Source organism: Larimichthys crocea, chromosome I (assembly GCF_000972845.2).
Source record: "Larimichthys crocea isolate SSNF chromosome I, L_crocea_2.0, whole genome shotgun sequence".
In the NCBI taxonomy this organism is placed as follows: domain Eukaryota; kingdom Metazoa; phylum Chordata; class Actinopteri; family Sciaenidae; genus Larimichthys; species Larimichthys crocea.
In genome coordinates, this window is record NC_040011.1 from 26,331,343 (window position 1) to 26,355,473 (window position 24,131).

General features: G+C 38.9%; 1 protein-coding gene across 2 annotated transcripts in view; it reads left to right on the forward strand.

Annotated features, from left to right (window-relative positions):
* tnmd (tenomodulin) overlaps positions 1-24,131 on the forward strand; it is a 45,335-nt gene that overhangs the window by 11,655 nt on the left and 9,549 nt on the right. For both annotated transcript variants that reach the window (XM_010731995.3, XM_019260659.2), the window contains exons 3-4: positions 16,628-16,768; positions 21,947-22,054. In XM_010731995.3, coding sequence (XP_010730297.1) covers positions 16,628-16,768; positions 21,947-22,054 — 249 coding nt within the window. The remainder of the gene's footprint in view (positions 1-16,627; positions 16,769-21,946; positions 22,055-24,131) is intronic.

A 24,131-nucleotide genomic window follows, 5' to 3' on the forward strand; every position in this document is an offset into this window, starting at 1 on the left:
CATGACTGAAACAGACGGAAACGTATGGAGTGCTGATATCACAAATGTGTTTATGCTGGGTGTGAATGGATGTCTTCAGCATTTGACCTAAAGTGGACGCAGACAGGATGTTAATGGGAGTGACAACCTTTTAACCCCACATAATGCTCATTTACCAAATAGAAGAAGAATCCCTCTTAACTCTTTTATGCCTGACCCTTAAAAATACTGAAAAGCATCATCAGTGGCCACCAGGACCACGTGGGTTTGTACTGGGAAAAAAAACAACAGTAAAATAATGGCGCTCTGGTGCATTTTGTTTTTTTTTAATAGCATGAAACAATGTTAAGCTGTAGTATCACAGACTCGGACCACTGGGAGCATAATGTGTTGTGTTTCCCGAGTGGGTCTTCAAAGTATTTGTCAGTGTTATTAAAAAGAAGAACAGACCAGCACTGACATGCAACCCACACAGGGGCCATGGCAACAGACCAAAAGCTTCTCATCAGTACCCATAGTCCCAGTGTGATAGCCCAGTGTCTCTGCATAGGGCTATCACTCCCTCTTTTATTGTGTCTTCAAGGCAGAAGAATGGTGTAAACAATGTTTGAACAATTATGAGCTTGTATATTTTCCCAGCAGCTCTGTTAGGGATCGTTCTAGCCGTCTACCTTGTTATAGGCATAGCTGGCTTGTCCTACATGTTATATGGCAGAGATGAAGCAGAGGGGATAGTGGTGGGGGGTGGTGTTCAGGGAATTTCAGCTGCGATGAAGAAGAAGAGAGGTGGTCGCACTCTTGTTGTAGCGATTCCATCTTACGAGACCACGGATGTCTGCTGCAGCTGCTGTTATTGGTATTTGTAGCAGAAACAGTATCTTGGCATTTGTTGCTGTAAGCTGAATGTAGGCTGGCTTTTATTGCTTTCCACGCACAATTTGTTTTTGCATAAGTTGGCACGTAGATAAATGCAGTACATGCACTACTGATAAATAGCAATGCAACTATCTATTGTCATCTGTTGGTAAATTGCCAGTGAATTTAAATGTGTCACATCCACAATATCGAGTGAACCTGAGCAAATGGAAAGCATTTTTGCCCTTCTGAACCATAAGAAGTTCAGCTTTCATTGACTTTTTTATAAAATGCTACTTGGACTTTAGTGGCTTTAGTGACTTAAAAACTTTCCGGTTGCTGTTAATGCCGTTCAGCTGGCCAAATTATTGCCTTGCATCTAAACGATCCAAATTGCAGCCTTACAGCTCTCACAAGCTGTTTCTTAAATGCCACTTAGCTGCTGGAGCCGAGAGTGTGCTCTTGTTGATTTATTAGGAGGTGGAATGGCTGAAAAACCAGCAGAGCGACAAGGAGACGTATCCACTCCAGAGGTCACCCACCTTGTGACTGTCTCCCTCATAGTTCAGAGGCTTGTAGTCGCTGCTTGCATCTTTTGTCTGTTGAAGTCTGTTTCCGATTTTGAAATATGCATCCAAGTCTCCAGGGGATACCTTTGATGAATATTTCATAGACCGCAACGACCCTTTTATTACAGGAGATTGGTCGTATTCAAATAACGTGTTCACCTCAACAATAAGCAACAGGATTCATTCAGCGCTCCTGACAAGGAGCAGATTGTTCTTCATCTTGGCACGGTGGTTACTAGGCAGGGGAAGACACAAAGGGAAGATGCAGCATGGAACAATACAATGACAGGGAGAAAAGAGAAATAGCTCCACACATAGCCCTTTGTGTTGTTTAACTTTTTACTGTGGAAGACATATCCATCTCATGTTAGCTTGTGAAATTTGAAATTTGTCATATGTCCAAAAAGGCGGTTTAACACCATCTTTAAAGGCCTTGTGAGGTCCCTCTGTTCTCTCTTACAGTTGGCAGGTGAAGATAAAAAAAAAAAAGTCTACTCTTGACCATTTTGGAAACCCATACAGAAAAAAGCCACTATTTGCTCTTTCTAGTTTATCTTGGCTAAAAGTTAAAAAAGAAAATGTTGAAAGCAGATCAAACACTGGTTAAATGTAAGTTAGTAACATTTTATTTTCATCCTGGCTCTGTGTCAGATTAGCTTCAACTTTGTAACTTTGTGTCTTGAAAAGCCTCTGTGGCATATTTATAGTGCTAAAATTGTGTTATGGATTTTGTAAAAGTTCCAACTGCTAAAAAGATTTTAAAAAGTAAGGAAAATACGTACCCTTTAAGCAAAAAGAACGGGGAAACATCATATTCCCCGAGTAGTTGTACAAAGAAAATACAATCCTTTGTTGTTTTCACTTTGATTTTTATTGAGATTATACTGTAGAAACAAACAACACATCGAACAACAATATGTCCCAGTGAGTTTATTTCACAATAGTGTGTTGACCAAAAGTACTGAATAGCTCCCAAAGTTCCCCCTGCCCTCCCCCCTCTTGAACGCAGCTCTATTATGGGCACAGTAGCACGTATCAAGGTGATTTATTGCCAGAGAGGGCTCAAGTTGTTTAAAATGACTGGTGTGATTAGTCATATATGCTTCAGAGCTGGAAAAGGGGTGCACAGTGCTCCTGTAAATTAACAGCAGCTGCAGACTGTAGTCGACCACGGCAAGGTGGTCAAACGTGGTAAGCGGCAGAGTCGCTGGGGGACAAGCAGAGAAAGTGGGTCGTTACACCCCTTTCAGGTATGAGTAGGTTGACAGAAGAGAAAGGTAGGCTGCGTTCAAGATTCAGAGGCTCCACAATGAATTGATTTCAGCAGTAAAAAGAAAACAGGGGAAGTATGATCCGCCAAAATTCCACGATGCACAAATATGCTCCATTTATTCCGCAAGCTCTCAGATATCTTCACGCTCCATTATTCCTGACAAAAAAGTGCTCCTGGAAGGACCTTTTTATTCGGTAACAGGGTTTTGTTTTTAAAAAAGTATTATTTCCTCTCCCTCCACTTTTTTTTAGCCTAAAGAACTCTACAGAAAACATTTTTACTGAACCAACAGCCAAGCAATGAATTTTTGGTATTTATTTAAGGATCTTTAAGGAAATAGTTAGGCATTTTGGGAAATATGCTTACTTGTTCTCTTTCTGAGTTAAATGAGAAGACTGATACCACTCTTCTGTGTCTGCGTGCACAAAGTATGTGGCTGGAAATGAGGAAACAATTAGCTTAGCACAAAGATTTGAAGGCTTGAGGCGACGAGAAACAGCTCGACTGTCTCTCTGCAAAGTTCAAAAATACCAGCACTTGTAAAGCACAGTGATTATCACCAGGCACGGACTGATAATCTGGCATACCGTGCATTTGCCCGGTAGGCCGACGTGCTATTTCAGCCGATAAGTCCCGATATTATTATTATTATTTTTTAATATTGGTCTGACCGGCCCATAACCAGTAGATCACACAGCCCAAACACACTGTTGAACAACCACCCTGTTCGCTTTGGTCCCGCCTACAGGCAAAAAAAAAAGGCTGTGCAAGACTTTGTTTCCTTACCACCGGCCCTTACACGCTGACTGACGGGGCCGGCCCAGTCATATCATGAAACACCTCCCCCCTTTGGTTTGGTGCACCAGTGAAACGTTATCAGTTAGAGATGGAGAGAAAGCACAAAGGTGGTGCAGAAAAACTGAGACAAAAAAGAAGCTTGCTCTTCAGGCAGATGCTGCGAAGTGTGCCAAAATCACTGATATGTTTGCCACAGCAGGGCCTTCATCAGCTCCCGTCGCTGATGACAGGGGTGCCAGTGGCAGTGGCACTCAACAGGAGCATGTTGTTGAACCTGCGGTAAGCTGGACTACTGTCAGAACATGTATGAAATGCAACGAGTAGGATAAAGCCACCCAACCCCTTGATGAATATGATAAAATGTCAATCAAATAATTCTGTCTATTGCCCTATGGCCAAGTTGGTTAGTTTAATGCAGGTGAAATGAGCATTAGCGTTATTTTGACTGTAAGACATTGTAGGCTCCACTGGCTGGATGAGAAAATAAGCCCAGCTTAGTAGCCAACTTTTATGTCTTTCATTGTAAACGAAATAGTCTTTAATGTGAGAAAACTTGTTCACTATTCACCAACAATAACAATAAGTCAGTGGGCAGCATTCTAATTTCTTATTAGACTATTATTGTTTGTGGGGTGAGTACTAGGCTGGCCTATTGTACAGTTGCTTTTTTGTCCTGCAAATATAGCAGTTCTTTATGTACCCTAGATGGTAGTGACAATGTAGGCTACATAACTGGTAGAAAATCTCACTTTTAAAAATTACATCATTTTGTCTATGTTATGTGAATGCAGCTGCAGGTATCTGTAAATTCCAGTAATTCTAGCCTAGGCATATTTAAAGCCACCACCACTCACCAAAAATGTGAGTGAAAAGTGAGAGTTAGCACTCTCAATTTCTTTGTTCAACTAGTAGTCCTAGGGTAAGCTCCTATTTAGGCCTGGAAAACAATGGTCTGTTTTAAGTAGCTAGGTGGCTAAAGACAATGTAAGTTAGCCTACAATGAAAGAAAATAACACTTTTTAAAATGACATAATTTTGTTCATTGCTAGTGTTATACAGAGTTGACCAGTTCAGAGTTCATTCAGGTGTTCAGCTTTATTCATCCTTTCTGACTGGGTAAATTCACAATTTATTGAGTATCGCTCTTGGAATATCTAGATCTGATCCATCATTTCTCATCACTAGTCTTTAATATCTAGATCTGATCCATCATTTCTCATCACTAGTCTTTCTCTTTATCAAATGTTGTGGGCCGGGCTGGTCCAAAATGCCAGGACCGATTTTTTTGTCCCAGTCCGCCCCTGATTATCACCTATCATACATTACAACTATACTATATGAAGAAACTAGTAACATATTTATTTGTGAGCTTTAGGCCAGCCGCAGTTTTCCAGTGCTTCCAGTCTTTATGCTAAGTTAAGTTCTTCAGAGTGATATCAATCTTCTTATCTTATTCTCGCCACTATGTTCCTCAAAATACATTGCTGTTCCTTTGCAATCTTTGGACAAATGGCAATCTATATGACCTGCTGTACTAGATCTTAAAAGGAAGGGTTCATATATCTTCTAGTGGATTTTGACCAGACCGACAGCTATCTGACACTTATTTGATACCAATCCAATTAGGGGCAGAAGACTCAAACCCATTACCCTGTGAAGCTCAAGCATTTTCACTACCACTATGCCTATACAAACAACCTTTTTCTAGGGGGTTGTCGATGGACTTACCGTAATGCGGTTTTCCAGTGTGCTGCACATTAAAGGAAAAATCCAACCTCAGATACACTTACACTGTTAAGTATCACCAGTTTATGATGTTTAATGCACTTCAGGAGTGTTTTTTCTGATGAAATGTCATAATTCACTTTTTGGTAAATGCACTTTCTTTTAACCGGTGGCTGCATTACATTCTGCATTACATACAGGTCTATTCTGAGAGCAGGGAATTTTATACCTTTGCTTCTTCTATAGTAGATTTGTCTGAATATTGAACATCAGTGCAAAACGGTGAGAGTAGAGAGAGGCTTTCGCTCGTTGCTTCTGTAAGACAGACTCCAAAATCTGACTGACATGGTGTTTATACATGGAAATATGGACATATCACGCGCTGTCTCTGTGTTTGCAAATTAACTGCTGAAATTAGAAAAATACACTATAAAGCAGCAAGATAGGCTGAGAGGAGGGAAACATGCCAGAAGCTGTTTGTTTTAACAGTGTTAATGTGCTTTAGGAAGATGGCTCCATTAAGCTTCTGCATCTTGACACGGTCTTGCTTATTCGTTGAAAGGCTAATGACCTTAGCGTTTTCCTTAACTGGCCTTTGGCAATGGCAGCTGTAAAACATTTTAACATCAAATTGATGCTTAGAGTAATTGCTTGGGTAAATTCCCAAAAGCACTTCAACCCCACGCCAACCTAGATTTAGCTTTCTATTTAATGCTACGTATACCACATTCTCAGATTGTGATTTTTGTATCACGTCCAAATACATATAAGATACCACAAAAATGGCAGTGTTCAAGCTCAAGTATGCAACATCATAAGTTTCGGGAGTTCAAAATAAGATGACATTTTTATGTCAGTCAGGTGAGTAGTAAATATTCAAGGTTTAGCAGATTTCTCAGTTCAAACCTCTGCTGGTGTTTGTTGGTGCTATTGATATAACTTCCTGAAGATTAAAATAGGGAGAGCTCAGGCACTGTTTTATAATTGCTTGCATGCAGCTATTTACCCCCACACACACACAAAAACCACAGAAAAGGCTGGTGCTAATTACAATGCAGACATGTTTAAGTGCCTTACAAATGTTTATATTTAGAGCGTCTGATTTTGCATCCTTTCATTACACACTAACTGGGCACATGCATGCAGCTTCCAGACAAATGACTACTGTACATGTTTTGGCTTTAATTTTGGACGATTCTACCGAATTCACTTCCAAAAAAGCTCAGTGTGGTTGTTGATCTGAATGTTAAGTATATTTTAGTGACAAAAAATAAAGAGGACAGAGTCTTACATTAAACAAACACTTCTTTGTTCTTGGCTCTAGATGTGGACAACTCCCAGTACAGGTTTTTCTGTGACCGAGGTGACCTTCAGAGAACTAAACAGTTTGTCACCAGCAGTTGCTGTCAGTTTTGCTGATTGTTCTGCAATCAGTATATATATATATATATGTATGATTGCTGCTTGAATTATGCTGACAGGGGTCAAGGTAGAATTTACTGTCTGGAACAAACAAAATTGCAATCTTTCATTGTACACAAAAGGAACAGACACAATAAGAAAACACAAAGTACAAAGTACAAAGACTACACAGAAAGACTGAAGGCTAGTGAAAAAAGGAAAAAACGTGTGCTGTCTCTCGCTTCACATCTTTTCCAAGTGCTGTGAGTACCGAACATAACAATAAAAAGGCTGAATCATGCTTTAGTTGCTATGAGCCGATATTGTATCACAAGAGTGGATAATGGAGGGAAAACAAGTGAAATATGTTGTCAGTAAACAGATGCATTGTTTCAATTAAAGATAACATAACGGTTTTTACATGGCGATACAAACAGTTCAGGTGTAACTTTATCTATTATTGTCATATTTGTGACTATAACAGGTATTAAGGGTCTTTTAAGGGAAATTATAAAATATTGTGCATTTCTGTACTGTAAATCAGTAGGTGCAATAAACTGGAGCTTCAGCCAACTTGCTGTGTTTTCTACTGTACTGTTTTGTTGGGAGTAATTGCCTTTTTTTTTTTTTTTTGCCCCGAGTTGTTTGTGTAAACGTTAACAGAGAAACGTAATTTTCATTGTCAGTGTACATATATGTAAATGTACTCATTGATAGATAAAAAACAAACAAACAAAAGAAGATAGATGTAGTGTCATCATAGAATGAGGGATGTACAGCCACATCCTGTATTTCCACTGTTTGCAACATGTTGCACCGTGTTGTATTGTGCTCGCTGTCAGGTTGCCTTCAGTGAGATTGATGTCATGCACTGCCAATGGGCTCATTTTACCCTGTACATACTAAGTTGATGACGCATTAGTGACTGACCAGTATTTTCTAAATTGAATTTTCCAGGCTGGCGCCTGTCCAGAACCAGCTGCCTGTATTCAGCAGGCATCACCAAACAGCAGCCTGCATGTGTTTGGCAGCCGGTGAGCATTCCTACTTCATTTATCCGAATTCTCCAGACCTTGGGAGTTGACAGGCTTGGTAATCAGTGTCCACAAGCATAATCCCCATGGTGTCAAGGCACCGTACAATCAGATCTCTTTCTCTCTGATTCCCTTTACCTCTTGCTCGCTTTCTCAGATTTTTTTTTTTTTTTACATAAAATCTGCTAAAATCACCTTGCAAGAGAAAACACGTCCACAAATATGCATACTTACACAGTGTCTGACAGAGAATATTTGCTGACATGCATGAGGACCATCTGCACCACCGTTCCTGGGTGGGAAATCTATACCGGCTGTAATTGTTTCCCTTGTGGATCCTCATTTTCAAGTAATATCTCCATAGGAACCTGCTCCTACTCTATTCTCAGCTTAATATATTATGCTTCCAAGAATCCTCCTCCCAGGTTTGTTTTCATTAACCGTAATTTCCTCGCCTTTTTAGCAAACTTCAGCTTGTGTGTGCCTTTAATTGTCATTATTCAAGGGGTGGATTAGGTATTCTGGCAGTAAATGTGTGCGCTTCTATTTGTAAAGGTTAAACCCTTTGCGGTGACAATTTCCAGTGTGTCTGACAGAAAGGTTCCATTTTTACTCTTGAGAAAATGAGAAACTCTAATAAAAACAACATTGCCAACCAGACTGCAACCAGAGTACTTGGGAGACATTAAAAGACATTAGATATGTGGTTACCCATGTGAAGAGACTTGAGCTTTGAAAAATAAGTCTGGTGCAGGCAGCTTGAAGAAAGGAGTCTGCAATAGAGACAAGACCCAGAGAGAGGAATAAAGCTTCCTCTGCACCACTGGCAGGAAAACTGATCAACTGACTGTATTTTTCCATTCCTGGCTGTTTTGAGTTTTAGTCAGATGTTTTCTTTTATACCTGTGAGACAAATCGTGTTAAGCACAGAGCCGTATTTGTATTGGCTCTTCAACTCATTGACATTCGCCTGTGTTCGAGCTAGCGGTCATATTGACCGATAATAATACTTCACAGATGTAAATCCAGGACAATGAAGCACAGATAAAAGCTGCACACACGGCAATAAAACAAACCTTTAATGTCTGAAGTCTGAACTAGTTTGACATTATATAAACAATGCAACTGCTGGCATGCTACAAGAGAGAGGATCTGGGGACATCAAACTCTGTGTGACTCAGCTCCCAGACAGCATGACTATAGGCAGTTTCATTGTCAGTGCAACTCAGGAATCTCTTTAAAAAACACTTTAAGAAATGTCAGCTTCTTCCGATCAAATACGAGGAAGTGTTCCATTCACTGTCTATTTAAAGCAGCACTCAAGCTGACAAACCATGTCGTCACTTTTAGCTGTTTGAAGGCACAATCTGTGATTCAAATGTGAACAAATGGGTCGGCCCACTAACAAAGTTTGAAACACAGGTTTTTAATTGACAGGCAGCCTATTGCTGAACAACTAAATCTTAGTTATGAATGTTTTATGATACTGAATAAGGTTTATTCACATGATAATTGTAAGCAGTGGTCTATAATTTGACTCTAGGTCAGTTGACACCAAGCAGCAACCTCTCGGGCAGTGAAGTGAAGCCAGTTCTTCAAACCTCCACTTGAGGCTGGTTAGAGAAGTCAGTCTCCTTAAGCCTCTATATTAAAATGTCCATCTTCACAGCAGAAATATACATGTTTAAAACAGTTTTGGTCTCTATAGCTAATTTCCTTGAGGGTGAATTTCTATTTAACTCACCTGTTCAAATGTTATTAAGGCTACAAGTTATGCATAATTAACAGCAGGGTTGCTCTGATTGAGAGGTGGTTGCAGTGGCTTATTTGAGCACCTAGGCATCTTTAAGGCCAACCACAGGTCCAATGATGATTCACGTCTTTGCCAATATGGCAGTGGCCAGCGCCACCACTCCGAGTTTCACAACAGCTCTTCAGGAACCTGTGGGTGACGTCACGGATACAACATCCATTCTTTATACTGTCAGTGGCTCACTATGCATGTTCTCTTCTGGTATTTGACATATCACAGATATACACTTTATTGCCACCTACTGGCCCAGCATGTTTGTTTGAGTGTTTGAAGTGAGGCTTGAAAAATATCAGTTTTTTATTATATGTAAGCAAAGATCAAACAAAGATGACACTATTTTTAGTGGAATCACAACATTTTCATGTGGATTCAATGTGACACAAATCAGCAAATGATAACAAAACAAATGCAAAGATGGTATTTTATAATGAAACTGTTCATCAGATCACCAGATCAGATCAGATCAGGTCAGGAAATCTCTTGCAGCCATGCAAATAGTGTCTCTCTAGAAAACCAGCAGTATTGGTCATTTACTGAAAGGACATAATGTATGTTCACAAAGTTAGAAGTACTGTGACATGTTAATCATCATCAATAGTCTGAGGTAGGAGATTTGTTTGATAGTAGACTGTGCAGAGCCTCTGGTTCATACCCTGTCTTCAACCAACAGTGAACAATGTGTTTTGCTTTTTTTTCTGTAATAATGGTGTTTCTCTCTAACCTTGCACTTTGAGTTTAAATTTAACCATGACTTAAACAATGGGACTGTTGATTAGAAACTGCTCACTTGAGTAGTTTTTGTAATGGCTTGGCAACCCTGTCTCTTAGAAATTACAGTTATATACTACTAATTTGTTTTGCCAATTATAATTTACCAAGAAATGTAATTGCTGGCTTAATTATGTTCAGGCGGCAATTGAAGTCACAGGATTTTAACACCAGACTGAAGTTCACAACCTGATGTGTGTGGTTATGTTTCAGTTAAGGATTCGATTATGTTAATATGTCACTGTTAACAATAATTTCTTTATTAAACTAAGACCATGACATGACCTTAACGTTTAACATTTGTTATGAGTGAATAAGCAGATATTATAGGAGAGATTGTATAATAATATATAATGATATGCTGATGTTTTTAAAATAATGCTTGTTTTTGTCAAACAGAATTTGTAGCCATGAGTCTATATTTGTTTTAAAAACCAGTGATGACTTTAAAAGGACTAAAACCAAAAGGACACAATGTTCGCTAGTGTGACTGTCTACACTGCTGCCCACCTCGATCTATCAAAGGCTGCCTATGGCTCCCAGGAGGCCAGTGCACTGTGCAGCCCCCGCGCCACCTTGTCCCACACACCTCCCCCGTCTCCATCCGCCATCACTACCCTGCCGTGAGTGACAGGCATCCAGTTCCGCCTGACTGGTGCCTCTATCTCCTAACCCTCAAGGACAACGAAGAGGACATATTGTCATCAACTCATCTCTCTCATTCCCATGGCCGCCTCCTCCATAGATGCACATTTGCACACCATCACGCCACCTCCCTCTCCAAACACACATACACACACACACAGAATCGCGACCAACTGCGACCCACTCACCTGTAACAACATCTACGTGACCTTTGCTTAATGCCTTCGGGTGCCACACCAGAACCCATTCGCACAAACAACCTGCAGGTCTGGCTGTGCCTGCCGCTTCTCATTCCCTTCTTTCACTGTGAGTCTGTGTTTGAAACCATCTAGCTGGAGATTGTTAAGAACCACTTCAGACAGAAACCTTGAACAGAGGAAATAAACAAGGCATTGTCTGTGGAGGCTTCTGCACAGATCGCCTCCCACCCCTGAGTTTGAATGGTTTCCTAGCTGTGGAGATCTGAATTCTTTATCTCATACTGTACACCAATCTGAGGTGTCTTGTGATGTGAGAAAAGAGCGGCTGTTCCAGGGGGATATTGGACAGAGTAGAAGGCAGTTTTTCAATAAATAACAAGCAGTAATGTTTTTTCTGCAATCAATATGTACTTCAGTATTGTGCCAGGTTTCCTATGTAACCTTTATGTGTTCAAATAGACAGTTCAGAAAGATAACATCCAACGACGTCATATTGCCATTTTTGCTGTTTTAAGAGCTCTTATTCCTACGAGCCGTTGTTGTTGTTGCACTATAGCCTGCTGTAAGGAGTTGTTACTCTGGATGAACAATAGTGGACAGTTTACACAGTAGGAAATTTCACATGTTGACAGAAAGCTCTTTTGAATTTGTGTCAAATACCGGAAATCATGAAATGTGATTTCAGGGAGCTGTGCAGTCTTTCAAAGAATGACAAGATTAATTACCAAAGATCATTTATTCTCTAATAATAGAGAAGTTATACTTCAGTATAGGTTTTATAAAACTCTGATGAAAAATAGTGGAAAAAAATAGTATCTGCTGAAGAGCAAGTGATCCAGTCATATTTATACAGGTGTACAATGAAATGATCATTTATAAACTGACACATCTCCCTATCAATCTGTTGATATTTGGTTATGGACATTGTTTATTTAAAGGTGACATATGTAAGATTGTGAGACATTAAGACATTTTATGTGTTAATCACTTTTTTATTGCTAATGGGTTAACAGGTTGTAACATGACTTTCTCAGTTGCTTATAACATGTGGGTTGATTTATATGTTAAGGACTTAACATATTTTAAAGAAAGAATATGACATTTATGCACACTCCTCTATCTAACATTAATTTGAAGCCTTTGAAACATATTGAGATTTTAACTGGATAACATTAACTTGCTTGCTAATGTGGACAAATTACTAGTTAGCTAAAACAAAAAATCCTATGATTGAAAAGGAAAAAATAAATAACTTCAGTTAATTCATCCAGACTCTGAGGGCTGATCTGGCTGGCAAATTGGCTGGTTTGCTCTTCGAAGATTACTTTGTCGGCTGATGTTGAGAGTGGACCATTCTTAGATTAGCTGGGAGGCAGAAGAGCCAACATGGCTGCAGTCATAGCCACAAATTCTGAGTTTTAGAAACCTATTGGTGACGTCACAGATACGATGTCCATTCCTTTCTACTGTTAATGGTCTGGTGTCAGTTGCTTCATGGTGTTGGCTGATGGGTTGACCTGCAAACAGCAAGTTAATTAGTATCATAGAGCCAATAGCATAAATAAAACATAGGATACAGATATTAATGTTATTCTAAATATGATGTTTTTCCAGCAGTCAGTCAGTTCACTTAAAAGTGTGAGTATTAACAGCTTTCTGAACGTTACATAGAGAATCTTAAATATGACATTATTTGTCGCTGCACAGATTTCCTCAAAGAGCAGAGCAGAGCCTTTTTCCAACAGATTCAACTGTAGAGCCATACTTAATATAAATGCGCAGTTCCTTGACAAGCATCTCTGACTGGCTGAGTAAGTGGACTTTGAGTTAATGCGTGGTGTATTTTTAAAGAAATCTTGCCTACTGCAGCTTTAATGTCACAGTGGTTTCACAAGTTTCAAATGTATTAAAAGTCTTTGTGACCACCAAAGTGGTCACACAGTAGCCTTTGTACAGAGAGTGTAATATAAAGCCTTTCCTATACTGGCCTTTTATCTGCCTGTTTGGTGTCATATGGGAAGCTAATTAACTTTCATAATATCTTCATTTTTTATTTATTTTTTGCAGCCAAATGTTTCTGTGACACGCTGTTTAGAAATGATACGAGACAAGCAACTTATGAGAAACAAGCCCTCCTAAAATCTCCCATTGCATATTTTCAAACAGAATTATAAAATAAAAAATAACATGAATCAGCACAAATTATAGCGATCATTGGCATTGCAGTGAGGAAAAATATTGTTTTGTGTTCTAAAATCTTCCCCTTATTGCAGCATAAATCACACTGCAAGTTTCCCAATGTACTGAAGCATCTATACGTATCAAAAGAGGCCATGCACAGGCTATTCATTTCTATTTTCAGAATGCCAATTATGGTGCACAGCAGCAGCTTTGGATATTGAACCAGTTGAAGTCAAACTGTTGTAATACATTATTATCTATTTCAACCTGGTACGGTGGGGAGATTCTCACTGCTGGATTTTCATCAAAAGTGATAGCCTGCTGAAAATGTAATTCACTGTTTTAGTATAAATCAATAAGGCTCCAGAATCTATTCCCCCCATTCCACCTTTATGTTAATATAAAAGAAATGCTCAAATAGAACTTTAATTCACCACACAGATTTTCAGACTGTTTAATAGCCCCAATTTTATCCATAACTGCTCAATTGACACTTAAATTTCAAGCCCATCTTAATTTGGCTTCTCCTGACGATTTTAAGTTCTACTTCTCTTTGGAGCCAAGGCTACTGTGACCCATGTTAATGGAGATTTATAGGCTAGTGCCATTCTAACAGTGATCTTCTATTAAGAGTTATATCCCATTTGATCATTATTACTCTGTTCTCCCAGCAAAGACAAAAAAAACGCATCACTAGAAGTGATGTAGTGTATTTAAATGCCCTGGATACTGCGCATAAGAAAGCAGACACAAAACATGTTAAATACTGAGCATGTGAACGAGTGTAAAGCGAAAGCTAATTTTGTGTTAGAGTCTTAGAGGACATTCAGATGCTTCTGATGAGGGATATAAATCCTGATGGACTCCCGTCCGAGTGTATTCATTAATCATGCGTCTCATTGGCGAGGCTCTGATTTGCCACTGAGACAGATGAAGATGAACTCAGCAATATATTTCTCATCATAACACAACCCTCACATAAATATTAATAGCATCTTTTCAGCTGGTGGGCATGAATCATTTTTCAGACAGGGAATTTTAAGAGTTATCCATGCATGTCCAAGAACAGTACATAAGCAAGCAGTTGTGATAAACAACACTCCTTTAAGGCAACATTGAAGCGAAGGCTTGAACTGTACACAAGATTCAAACGAGTCTTTATTTTTTTCACTTACGCCATCTATCAGTACATTCTTTTATTTGCTTATACAGCTTGTCAACAACACAAATATCTTAATTGCACAAATGTTTGTTATCACTGATGTATGTGATATAGCAATTTAAACACCTGACTGCGTCCATTAGCTGTGGTATTTGAGACATGATTTTCAAGGTACCCTGTCAATACTAGAGCTAATGTGATGTTTTAGATCATTTACGTTGCTCCTGCGACTGGCTAATATAGGGAGGTAATGGTCTAATCAATATTTTTATATTAAAATGGGCGTAATGTTGAAGAGGTTCAGTCAATGGGTAGAGCACTGGGGTGTGTAGTAAACAAGCGACAACCCCTGTAGCTGTGAAGTGAAGCAGAAGTGCCAAAAAACTGCACTTCCTCAAACGTCCACTAGAGGCTGGTTACAGAACAAGTCAATTTCCATAAGCGCCTATGTTAAAATGTCCAACTTCACAGCAGAAGTAAACATGTTTACAGCCTGGTACAAAAAATGGTTTTGGTCTCTATAGCTATTTTCCAACAACCCAGGCTTCATTTAATTCACCTTAGGTTCACAGATGATCCACGTCTTTGCCGATTTTTAGATTAGCCAGGAGGCGGAAGAAGCAGGACTATGAACATGGCGGCGTCAAGAGCCACATATTCTGAGGTTCAAAACAGCCCTTCAGAACAGATAAGCCGTCCATTCTTTATACTGTCAGTGGTAGCAAACAAAATTAAACAATGTGATTATCAACGTCTCCTGTGTCTGACTGCACTTCTGCAAGCTGTAATACTGAGCGTCACTGAGCTATTCAGTCTTTTTTGGGAGTCCATAAATTTACTTCAGTTTTGGCCATTAGTTGAAATTTGGGACGGGAACCTCCAAGCCTCAGACGTAAATGTCAAAAGCTTTGGAAAATGGAAAAAGGCTCGTGAAAATGTCTGGTCAGAGACTCATAAAAAAGTATTTAATTGGGAGGTTTCACATCGTCATCCCTGAGTTTTTCTTTCATTTTCAAGAACCAGTTACTTTGTGAAAAAGGTCTGTTGATAAACAACAATCACAAAATGGATTGTCTCATAAAGAATATGTACAGTGTGGAACTTTATGTGAAGTATGTAAGTTAAACAAAAGACAAAGATCTCTATGTGCACAGTAATGTCCAGGATCATTCATTACCATTAGCCCAAGGGACCGGCAGGTTTAATGCCACTCCAGCGGACAGACTGCGTTTGTTGTGTCCTTAATGTCCTCCATTAATGTTGATTTCCTTTGGCTGGAGGATTATGCAAACTTTAAGTAGTGCTTCAGGAAGAGAAACTTTTTCAAATTTTATTTGCCAAGCTTGCGAGGGAAGTCGTAAGATTTTGATTAACTGTAAAATAATCTGTAATGTTTGTGATGTAATGAAATGTTTGACCACTTCAGCTGGACTTTTGGTATCTTATAAACTGACGAGGGTTGAGCACTTTGTGTGCATGACACGGAAATTAAATAAAATCAATTATGCCACCCAACTGAAGTTCCCTTCAGCTCATAGGAGTATTTTAAGCTATATCTTTTATTTTACAGTTAACGACTTAGGTTCAGTTTCACTGCTCTCATCAAAGTCATGATCAAACCTGTACGCTATTTGCCTGGCACCAAACAGCAGATATTTTAAAACTCCTTCACCCTGACAACAAGGCTGAAATGAATTGTCATTTTACATGTTTTACAGTCTGACATGATGTTCTTGTCACCTGTTGTCATCTCATCTAATTATTTTCAATCAGGAGCAAGTATGTGGCCAGTCACATTTCACAGCAATTGGAAATATACGTTGATTTAAGGGTTGTTATTTCTGTAAACTGATTTATGACAAACTGTACAGATGCATCAATCTTATGTACACTTGTTGTTTTTGTGGCATTTTCTGTTGCTATTCTTCAAGATCTGGCACAGGAAGATAAAGTCCCCGTTCAACAAAATTCTTATTGGCCTGATTGTGTTTCCACCTTATCAACACCGCACGGATCTGAATCATTCCAAAAATGTGTGCAGCTATTTTGAAGTTTTGTTGTTAAATGATGAATAATTGTGACTTTTATTCTGGGTGGAATCTGCTTTTACTGACCTTTTGCTGTTTTTTGGAACAAAACAATGATATATCCAATGATGAATACGCACTGTCGCAGTGATCTATTGGATGCTATTAGTAGTGTAAGGTTGTTCGTGTCATTGCAGGTGTATGACCATCAGTACAAAGCTGTGTTGGATGGTGTGGAGACAGACAGCATGATGGAGATTGACCCAGGACAGCGCATTGAAATCTTCAGAATGGGAAACGGCAGCGAGGAAGTTCTTGAGGTTCATGACTTCAAAAATGTGAGTAAAAGGTTAAACAAGATCGTGTAAGCTAGTCATCTTTTGCTGAAAGCTCAATGCTGTAATTGCATCTTCTCTTCAGCAGAGGAAGGATTATGATGTTCACATCCTGCCCTTTTCAAACACCCGCTTGACAACATTTATCCTTTGTTGAAATCATATTTTTCTCTGCAACAATATTTCCTCTTCTTTTGTCACTGTCAATGAAAGAAAATGTGTGACAGACCTTTGAAGCATCTGGGAAACAAAACAACTGAAATTATACTCAGTGAGGTGTAAGCAGGGAGCAGAGTTACATTTAAAAAAAAATACCTACAGTACATTTAACTTATTATGTTTAGCACACACCCAGCAGCCCAGAAAGAAAGATAGGTGTTTTACAAAAAGTCTGCTTTCTTCCTTCCTAATTCTATACAATGACTTCTTTGCAGTATAAAGGCAATAACCATTAAGAAGCCCATCTATCTACACGCATTTGTTTCTCACACATTTTTCAACCGCAATTTTGTCTCCAGCAGAACTCATTAACTTACCTTTCATTCCTTAATCCCGTTCAAGTGTGCAGGAGGTTTCACATCCTGCACCCCGGAAAAGGGAGCATGCTGCTTGACTGTATAATGAACGGCTCTCATTCTCACACCATTATTTACTGTGAAATGTTGGGTTGCAAGGCTGAACATTACAGGATACACCTTATCCTGAAGAAAAAACCTGCACTGAGTTGTTATTGTTTTCGTTACAATGGTCTTTGTGAATCTAAAAGGGCTAGATGATGGAAAGCAAGCACTGCACTGGAAAACTTTAACCTCTGCAATAAATCTCTCTATTTCTTCCTCTCACCCTCACCAAGACCTGTGTGTGTGTGTGTGTGTGTGTGTGTGTGTCCCACATACTCACACACACACATGCATAAGCACGCGTGCCTGTTGCTTGTTCCACTTCCTCTTATTGAAGAACATCCCCTGAGGAGATTTGTTTGATTCAGTGCTCCGCCATGGAAAACTAAGAAACAAGCGATTGAGCAGAGTAATTCAAACCTTATTGTGAGAAAAAAAAAGCCATACAAACTACCACACAGACTACTATAGGTTATACTAAGTGGTAGCTTGTACACTAATGTCAAAATAGATCTTTCTAATACAAATGTTGCATGTTATTACACAGACCAAAGTCAACTCTAAAACAGTCTCCATCAAGCCTGAGGGCTGTGCAAGGAATAGAAAATGAGGGGATTATGCCACCAGGACCGTGGACCACAGGCGAAATCCATTCACTATTGTTTCAAGCCAATACTACACTCATTTTAACAGGCAAGAAAAAGACATCCTGAGAGAGAACCACCTGAGTCATTTTTATATTAACATAAGCTCATAATAAATATTCTTGACAAGTGAACAAAAGCACATTTTGGAAAATTGGACTTGAACTGGTTCTGAAGTTTCAGTTCAATAAAATGACAAACTGCTTTGGTGTTAGTGGACACTTTTTAACTGTGCAGTCGTGGACTTGTTGGAGAACTTTGGATAGTCTAAGCGACTTAATTGATCCACCATTATTTTCTCTTTTTTTCTTTTTGGACATGAAGCGTATACAGTAGTTGTTTCAGATTCAAGCACAAAATTCATCAGTTCAAACAACAGACTGCTATTCCCACCATGTAAGAAGGAGCGCTACCACAGGTCCTTCATTCCAACAGCTTTTTAAAACTCATCATTAAAGTCTATCTTATCTTATCTTATCTTATCTTATCTTGTCTTATCTTATAAAAACTGGACTCAATGCTCGCTGATATTTATGTAAATTTATTCCAACCAACTCTTTTAATCTTTTTTTTTCTTTAACATCTTACTCATAGTCCATTTTTAAAAAATATTACAACAGTATGTATTTAAAACTGAAACATTTCAGGCTGTGTGGGTTCAAGTCTGCATCGGAGATCTCAAGCGATGAGGTCTGTGGGGCCCTGATAAACTTACCTTGAAACGTATTCTGTAATACTTTACTTTTAGAATATTATACTAATAGATATTACTAATAGGTGTTTCTAATGTTGCTTGTGTATGTAAACATCCATCCAATATCCATACCTGCGTATCCTTATCCTTACAACTGGTATAGGTAACAGGAAGTGGCTGGGGATTTCTTCTTCTTCTTCTTTTTCTTCTTCCTTTAGTTCAATAGAACAATTAGAACCATTTTTCCATGTTATACTTTATATTCATATTCAATACAATTACTGAAGCCAGGGGGATTTCTTTTCTGCCCTTCCCTTCATCTCTGGTTCTAATCTTTATTTAAGTTTGTATATCCTGAGCTTTATTTCAAAGTAACTTAGTTTAAGTAGTTTAATGTTAGTGTGTAAGACATCAATTCTCATGAGTTACTTTAACTTTTAATATTGAACTTACTTAATGTTGAACTCAGTCTAATTTCTAATATTTCATAGACTATACAGACCATGTAACTGAAACTATTTAAGGGTTATTTACTCACTTTGGTAGCTTGAAATACACAACATGCAGTATAAAAATAGTTTACCAGAAGCTCAACATGCATACATTTCATATATGGCATGTTAATCAAAAACCATGGGCTTTACCAAATGTAACTAAAATACGTGAGGAGGTCTGTTTTTGGTATAGTGTAGTCATACCATAATCAAATACATTTGCAAGCTCTCAATGACATTATACCTCGATGAGCAGTCATTTCAATACTTCTTCATTCTCACTCTCTCTTAAACAGACTGCCATCAGCATGGCTTTTTTAATTCTGGTCTGCAGAATGTCTGACTCTCACCTGGAAATTAGCACAAGGCCAAATACCTAATAATGGGTAATTACTTTTACATGGATTACTAGGTTACGTTTCATTGTATAAAGGGCTGGTCAACATGACCTGAAATTAATATCATGATTAGTTCTTGTGCATGTATCTCAGAAACGATGAATAAAAAACAATTTCTATCTCCACAGTGAAGATCTTATAAATGAATCTGAAGTTCCTCCTAGGGACAATGTACAACGAACATTAACCTTATATAAGAAAAGAGATGTAATGTAACAGGGTATAGAAAATTTGGCAAAAGCCGATTGAATAAGAAAGCACATGACAATAAACAAACTGTACAAATGACCATTGTGGTTTAGCAAGCTATGGAAAACATCAATTGCGAGCTAAGGGGCTAGCGACCTCTGGAAAAAGTGATTTGTGATAATGCATTATTTTATTTTTTCAGTATTACTTCTCAGTATTTCCTAAGGTAGCATAATAACTTAGCGCCACTTGGCTAAGTTATCCAAGACCTGTTCTTGCCTCTACATATCAATATGTGCAATATGTCTGCCACATATATGCTCATACTGTAGATGTGATGAACATACAACATATCAGAATACATCCAGAAGACATTCAAACTTGAGTGAGCACACACAGTACTGTGGAGGTACATGTCAGTAATTATGTGCTGTATGGGTTATACTTTCTTGTGTCTCATGTAGTCAGTGTTGTCTTCCCTTCCGACAGGTTTTAGCCAGGTTTTAGCCATGAGCATGTGGTGGTCAGAGGGGATTTTTTTTTTCTTCAGCTATACACTACTGCATCCATTTCTCAAAACAAATGGATGGCAAAGTGTTCATCTTTTAAATCCATGGCTGCAGGAAAACTACTAATGATGTCGAGAGTAACCTATGGTAACATTACAATAATACCAAGGTTTGCTAAACACAAGATTACAAGATTATTCTGATGATGTTCCCATGCTGCGGTTTAAAGCACAAAGACCATGATTGTAAGTGAGATATTTAATGTATGTCCCTTGAAAAAGGAAAATGATGTCGATGATATCAAGGCATGGACCAAACTAATACCTGCTGACATTACTTCAGCTCTTTATTCGCAGCAGATGAATGATGCATCCAGTTACGTCTCTATTCTCTTGAACAGAGGCAGATGAGCATCTCACACATGGATACGCTGTGTGAATATTTTAACACTGTCTGCGTTAAAGTGACATTGCTTTTCCATTCCTCATCCCAGTGTTAATGCGTCTGTCTTCATTTTCTGATTGACCAACCGCAGTAATCATTGTATCTCATCACAACATTGCCCTCTCCTCTTTGTGCTGCAGCTCAAATTAAACAGAGACTCATCACAATAAGGCCCGGCAAAACATTATGCTTGAGACTATTATTGCTCCATCCCTTTTTCCGCACAGATGAAATTACATGCGGTAGATTACGACAGGCATCACTTTGTATCATGTCTGGTGCGGCTGGTATCTGGTTTTCAGAGTGACAGTTCCACAGAAAATGTAGAAACAGCACCCACATGGTCAAGTTAACCAATTCAAAGGAGATGTCATGGCAATCACCGTGTTACTGTAATTAAATTTAGATTGAATCAAGTCCATTTTCATGGTACTGTTCATACAATTTTCAGTTGATACAATTTTAAAGCAGCCGTGGCAGATGTAGATCCTGCCGTCTGTTCTAATACAGTCTGCTGAATGAGCAGCTCTGCTCTGCAGAAAATAAATTGGATACAATCTGATCTACTGAAAGTCTTTCAGACGTATTCCTGCTGAATATCTTAGATTAACATAGAATGGCAGCGGGAAAGAATTAACAGATCTTTCTTCCCTATTGAGGCTCTCTGTGTCAGACTGAATAGAGCTACAGTCCACATGGTGGAGGATCATCAGTGCAGCTGAAGAGAGTGACTCCACACTTGACTGCGCAGATTAAGAGAGTGACAGGGACCTATGACTGCCTAATTCAATGGGGGCGCTCTCTGTAGAAAACACTTCATTCTCAACAATGTCACTTGGCTCTCCTGAGCGATATATCCTGCTATAAAGTATTACACAGCCACGGTGGAACACCCCCGCCTTTTATTTCTTTTCAGCTTGAAAGCAAGAGCTGCGTTGCAAGGGCCAAGAAAGTCATAAATTTTATACCATGCGAAAGGAAAAAAAAGATCAAAACACACCTCTTCTCACTCATTAGGTTTTAACTTCTTTGACTTTTTTAAGAGCATTGATTATCTACAAAAAGCTGAGCGTTTTAAAGCGTTCGCCCCGGTGCTTATGGGATATCCACATCACAGAGAGCTAATGAATGATACATACGTATATCTGAATTTCTGAGTATCCCGTCATTTCTTTTTCTTTTTTCAAAGGGAATCACTGGGATCCGGTTTGCCGAACATCAGAGGTGCTACATCAGGACCCAAACTAGGAAACTACCCACAGTGGCAGAGGTGGAGGCTGAGGACACAGAGTTACCGGTATGCCTCCTTCCCTCAGCTGTCTGCACCTCAGACTCTCTGTAGTCCTACAGAGGCCTGTCATGCATATTGTAGAGAGATAACCAGAGAAGAGCGCTGTGAGCACCACACAAATCCTCAGCCTGTCCATCTTATCCTATCTCCCCCACCCTTCTCACTGAAGAATAAACTGGGGTTTGTGGTGCCTGTGAAACTGTCAGAAAGCTGCCCACAAACCCGTAGCCTCTTTGTGGCTCACATCAAATGGTGTTTGCTGTCAATCTCAAGCCAATATTAATTTTTAATCATCTCCTCCAAAGGCTCTACCCAAATAGCCTAAAGGGGAAGAGGTCTGAGTGAGAGGTAAGCCATTAAAATGGTATTTTTAAAAAGATGATTTCTTTGTAAAATTCACAACACTCCCGCTCTAAGTTTAGAGTAATTCATTTTTACTTCTCTGGGTTCTTATAGTTGTGAACTTCAGCAAAAGGAATGGAAGAGATTCAATCAATCAAAATTCCCAATTTTTCAGTGTCACAGTGCAATTCACTGAGTGAGCTGTATGTTCAAAGAGAAAATCCCTCTCTCTAGAAAATGTCTCTTCTGCTTGCATGCTCTCATTTACATTTCGCATTGAAGCTGGAAGAAAGTATAGTAGCTGGCAAATATCTGACGCTCACTGCTCGGGGTTTCATTTTAAAAAACAGCATAAGCCGTTGTTAGTCCAAGCAAAACCCAATCTTAACTTTAACTTTAAGAAGACAAGCTGTTACGCCCAAAAACCAAACACTGCTCTCTTTTGTTTTTTTTCCTCTCATCGTCATAATGTCTGATCCACGTTTACAGATACTAATTGCCCAGGCAGCACCATATGTCCATGCCATTTCTGTCATCTTTTGTGCACTATGAAGCTTAATTGGCTCAATTCACAGTTCCAAAGTGAATCATCTAAGGCCAGGGAAGTGACAGGGCTTATACCAGTAGTTAAAGAAGTGCTTGTTATGACTACTATGAGTAAAATAGAGGATGCTATACCAAGTTTAGTAAAAATAAATATTCAAAAGGTTCTGTTTTGAGCAGCCATCCCATGTGCGAAGGCTCAGTCCTTGCTGCAGAAGCCCAGGGTTCAAATCCAACCTGTGGCTCTTTCCCTCATCTCAATCCCCGTCTCTCTCTCTTTCCCCACATTCCTCTCACTCTTCAGCTGTCTCTGTCTGAAATAAAAGCTTGAAGGCCAAAAAAATAATCTAAAAAGAAAAAAAAAAAAAGGTTCTGTTTAGTGTTTGTTTACATTGAGTTGTTCTAATCAATCACCAGGAAAAGTAATACACTAAAGTACATCAGCTGTCAGGTTAAGTTAGTGATAATCAGACGGAGGCTCTGTCTCCCTGAAATTACATTTATATAGAACTAATTTGTTATATCAATTAAAGTATGTTGCTGGACTGGATCCTGGATTGTCTTTTATTCAACATTTGTTCAAGATTTTGTACTGCTTGCTAGTCATAGAGAGGTGGTTAAAGTAGATAGTGGGTGTACAAAGTCCTACAGGTGATTATGCTTTAGTTGCTACAAGCCGATTTTGTAGGGAAAACAAATTAAAAATATCTTGTAACTGAATGTTTTGCAGATTCGTTTGACAAATTGGGCAGTATTTTTTTTTCTGTTGACTTCAGAATTCAGGTGGCAAACATATACAGTTATTTACTTTAATTAAGGAGAGAAGATTGATGCCTCTTATGTCTGTATCATAAATGTAATGATACAACCAGCTGCTTAGCTTAGCCTAGCAGAAGACACCCTGTAAACAGGGGGGAACTGCTAACTTGGCTCTGATAGCTTAGTATCTACAAGCACCTCTAAGGTGGACTGAACTAATATTGTAAATGAAGATGATTTAGACATTTCTGGTGTGCATTGAAATTATTACACTATTGTCACATTGATCCCACACCCTGGAAGATGAATAATATAACTGTGCACAGGGCCATCATCTGTTGATAGACATTTGGGTGGGATCAGCAAGACACCAAATGAACATATTTTCCAAATTGTCAAACTAGTCATTTGATATTTAAAGCACCATACAAATACCATA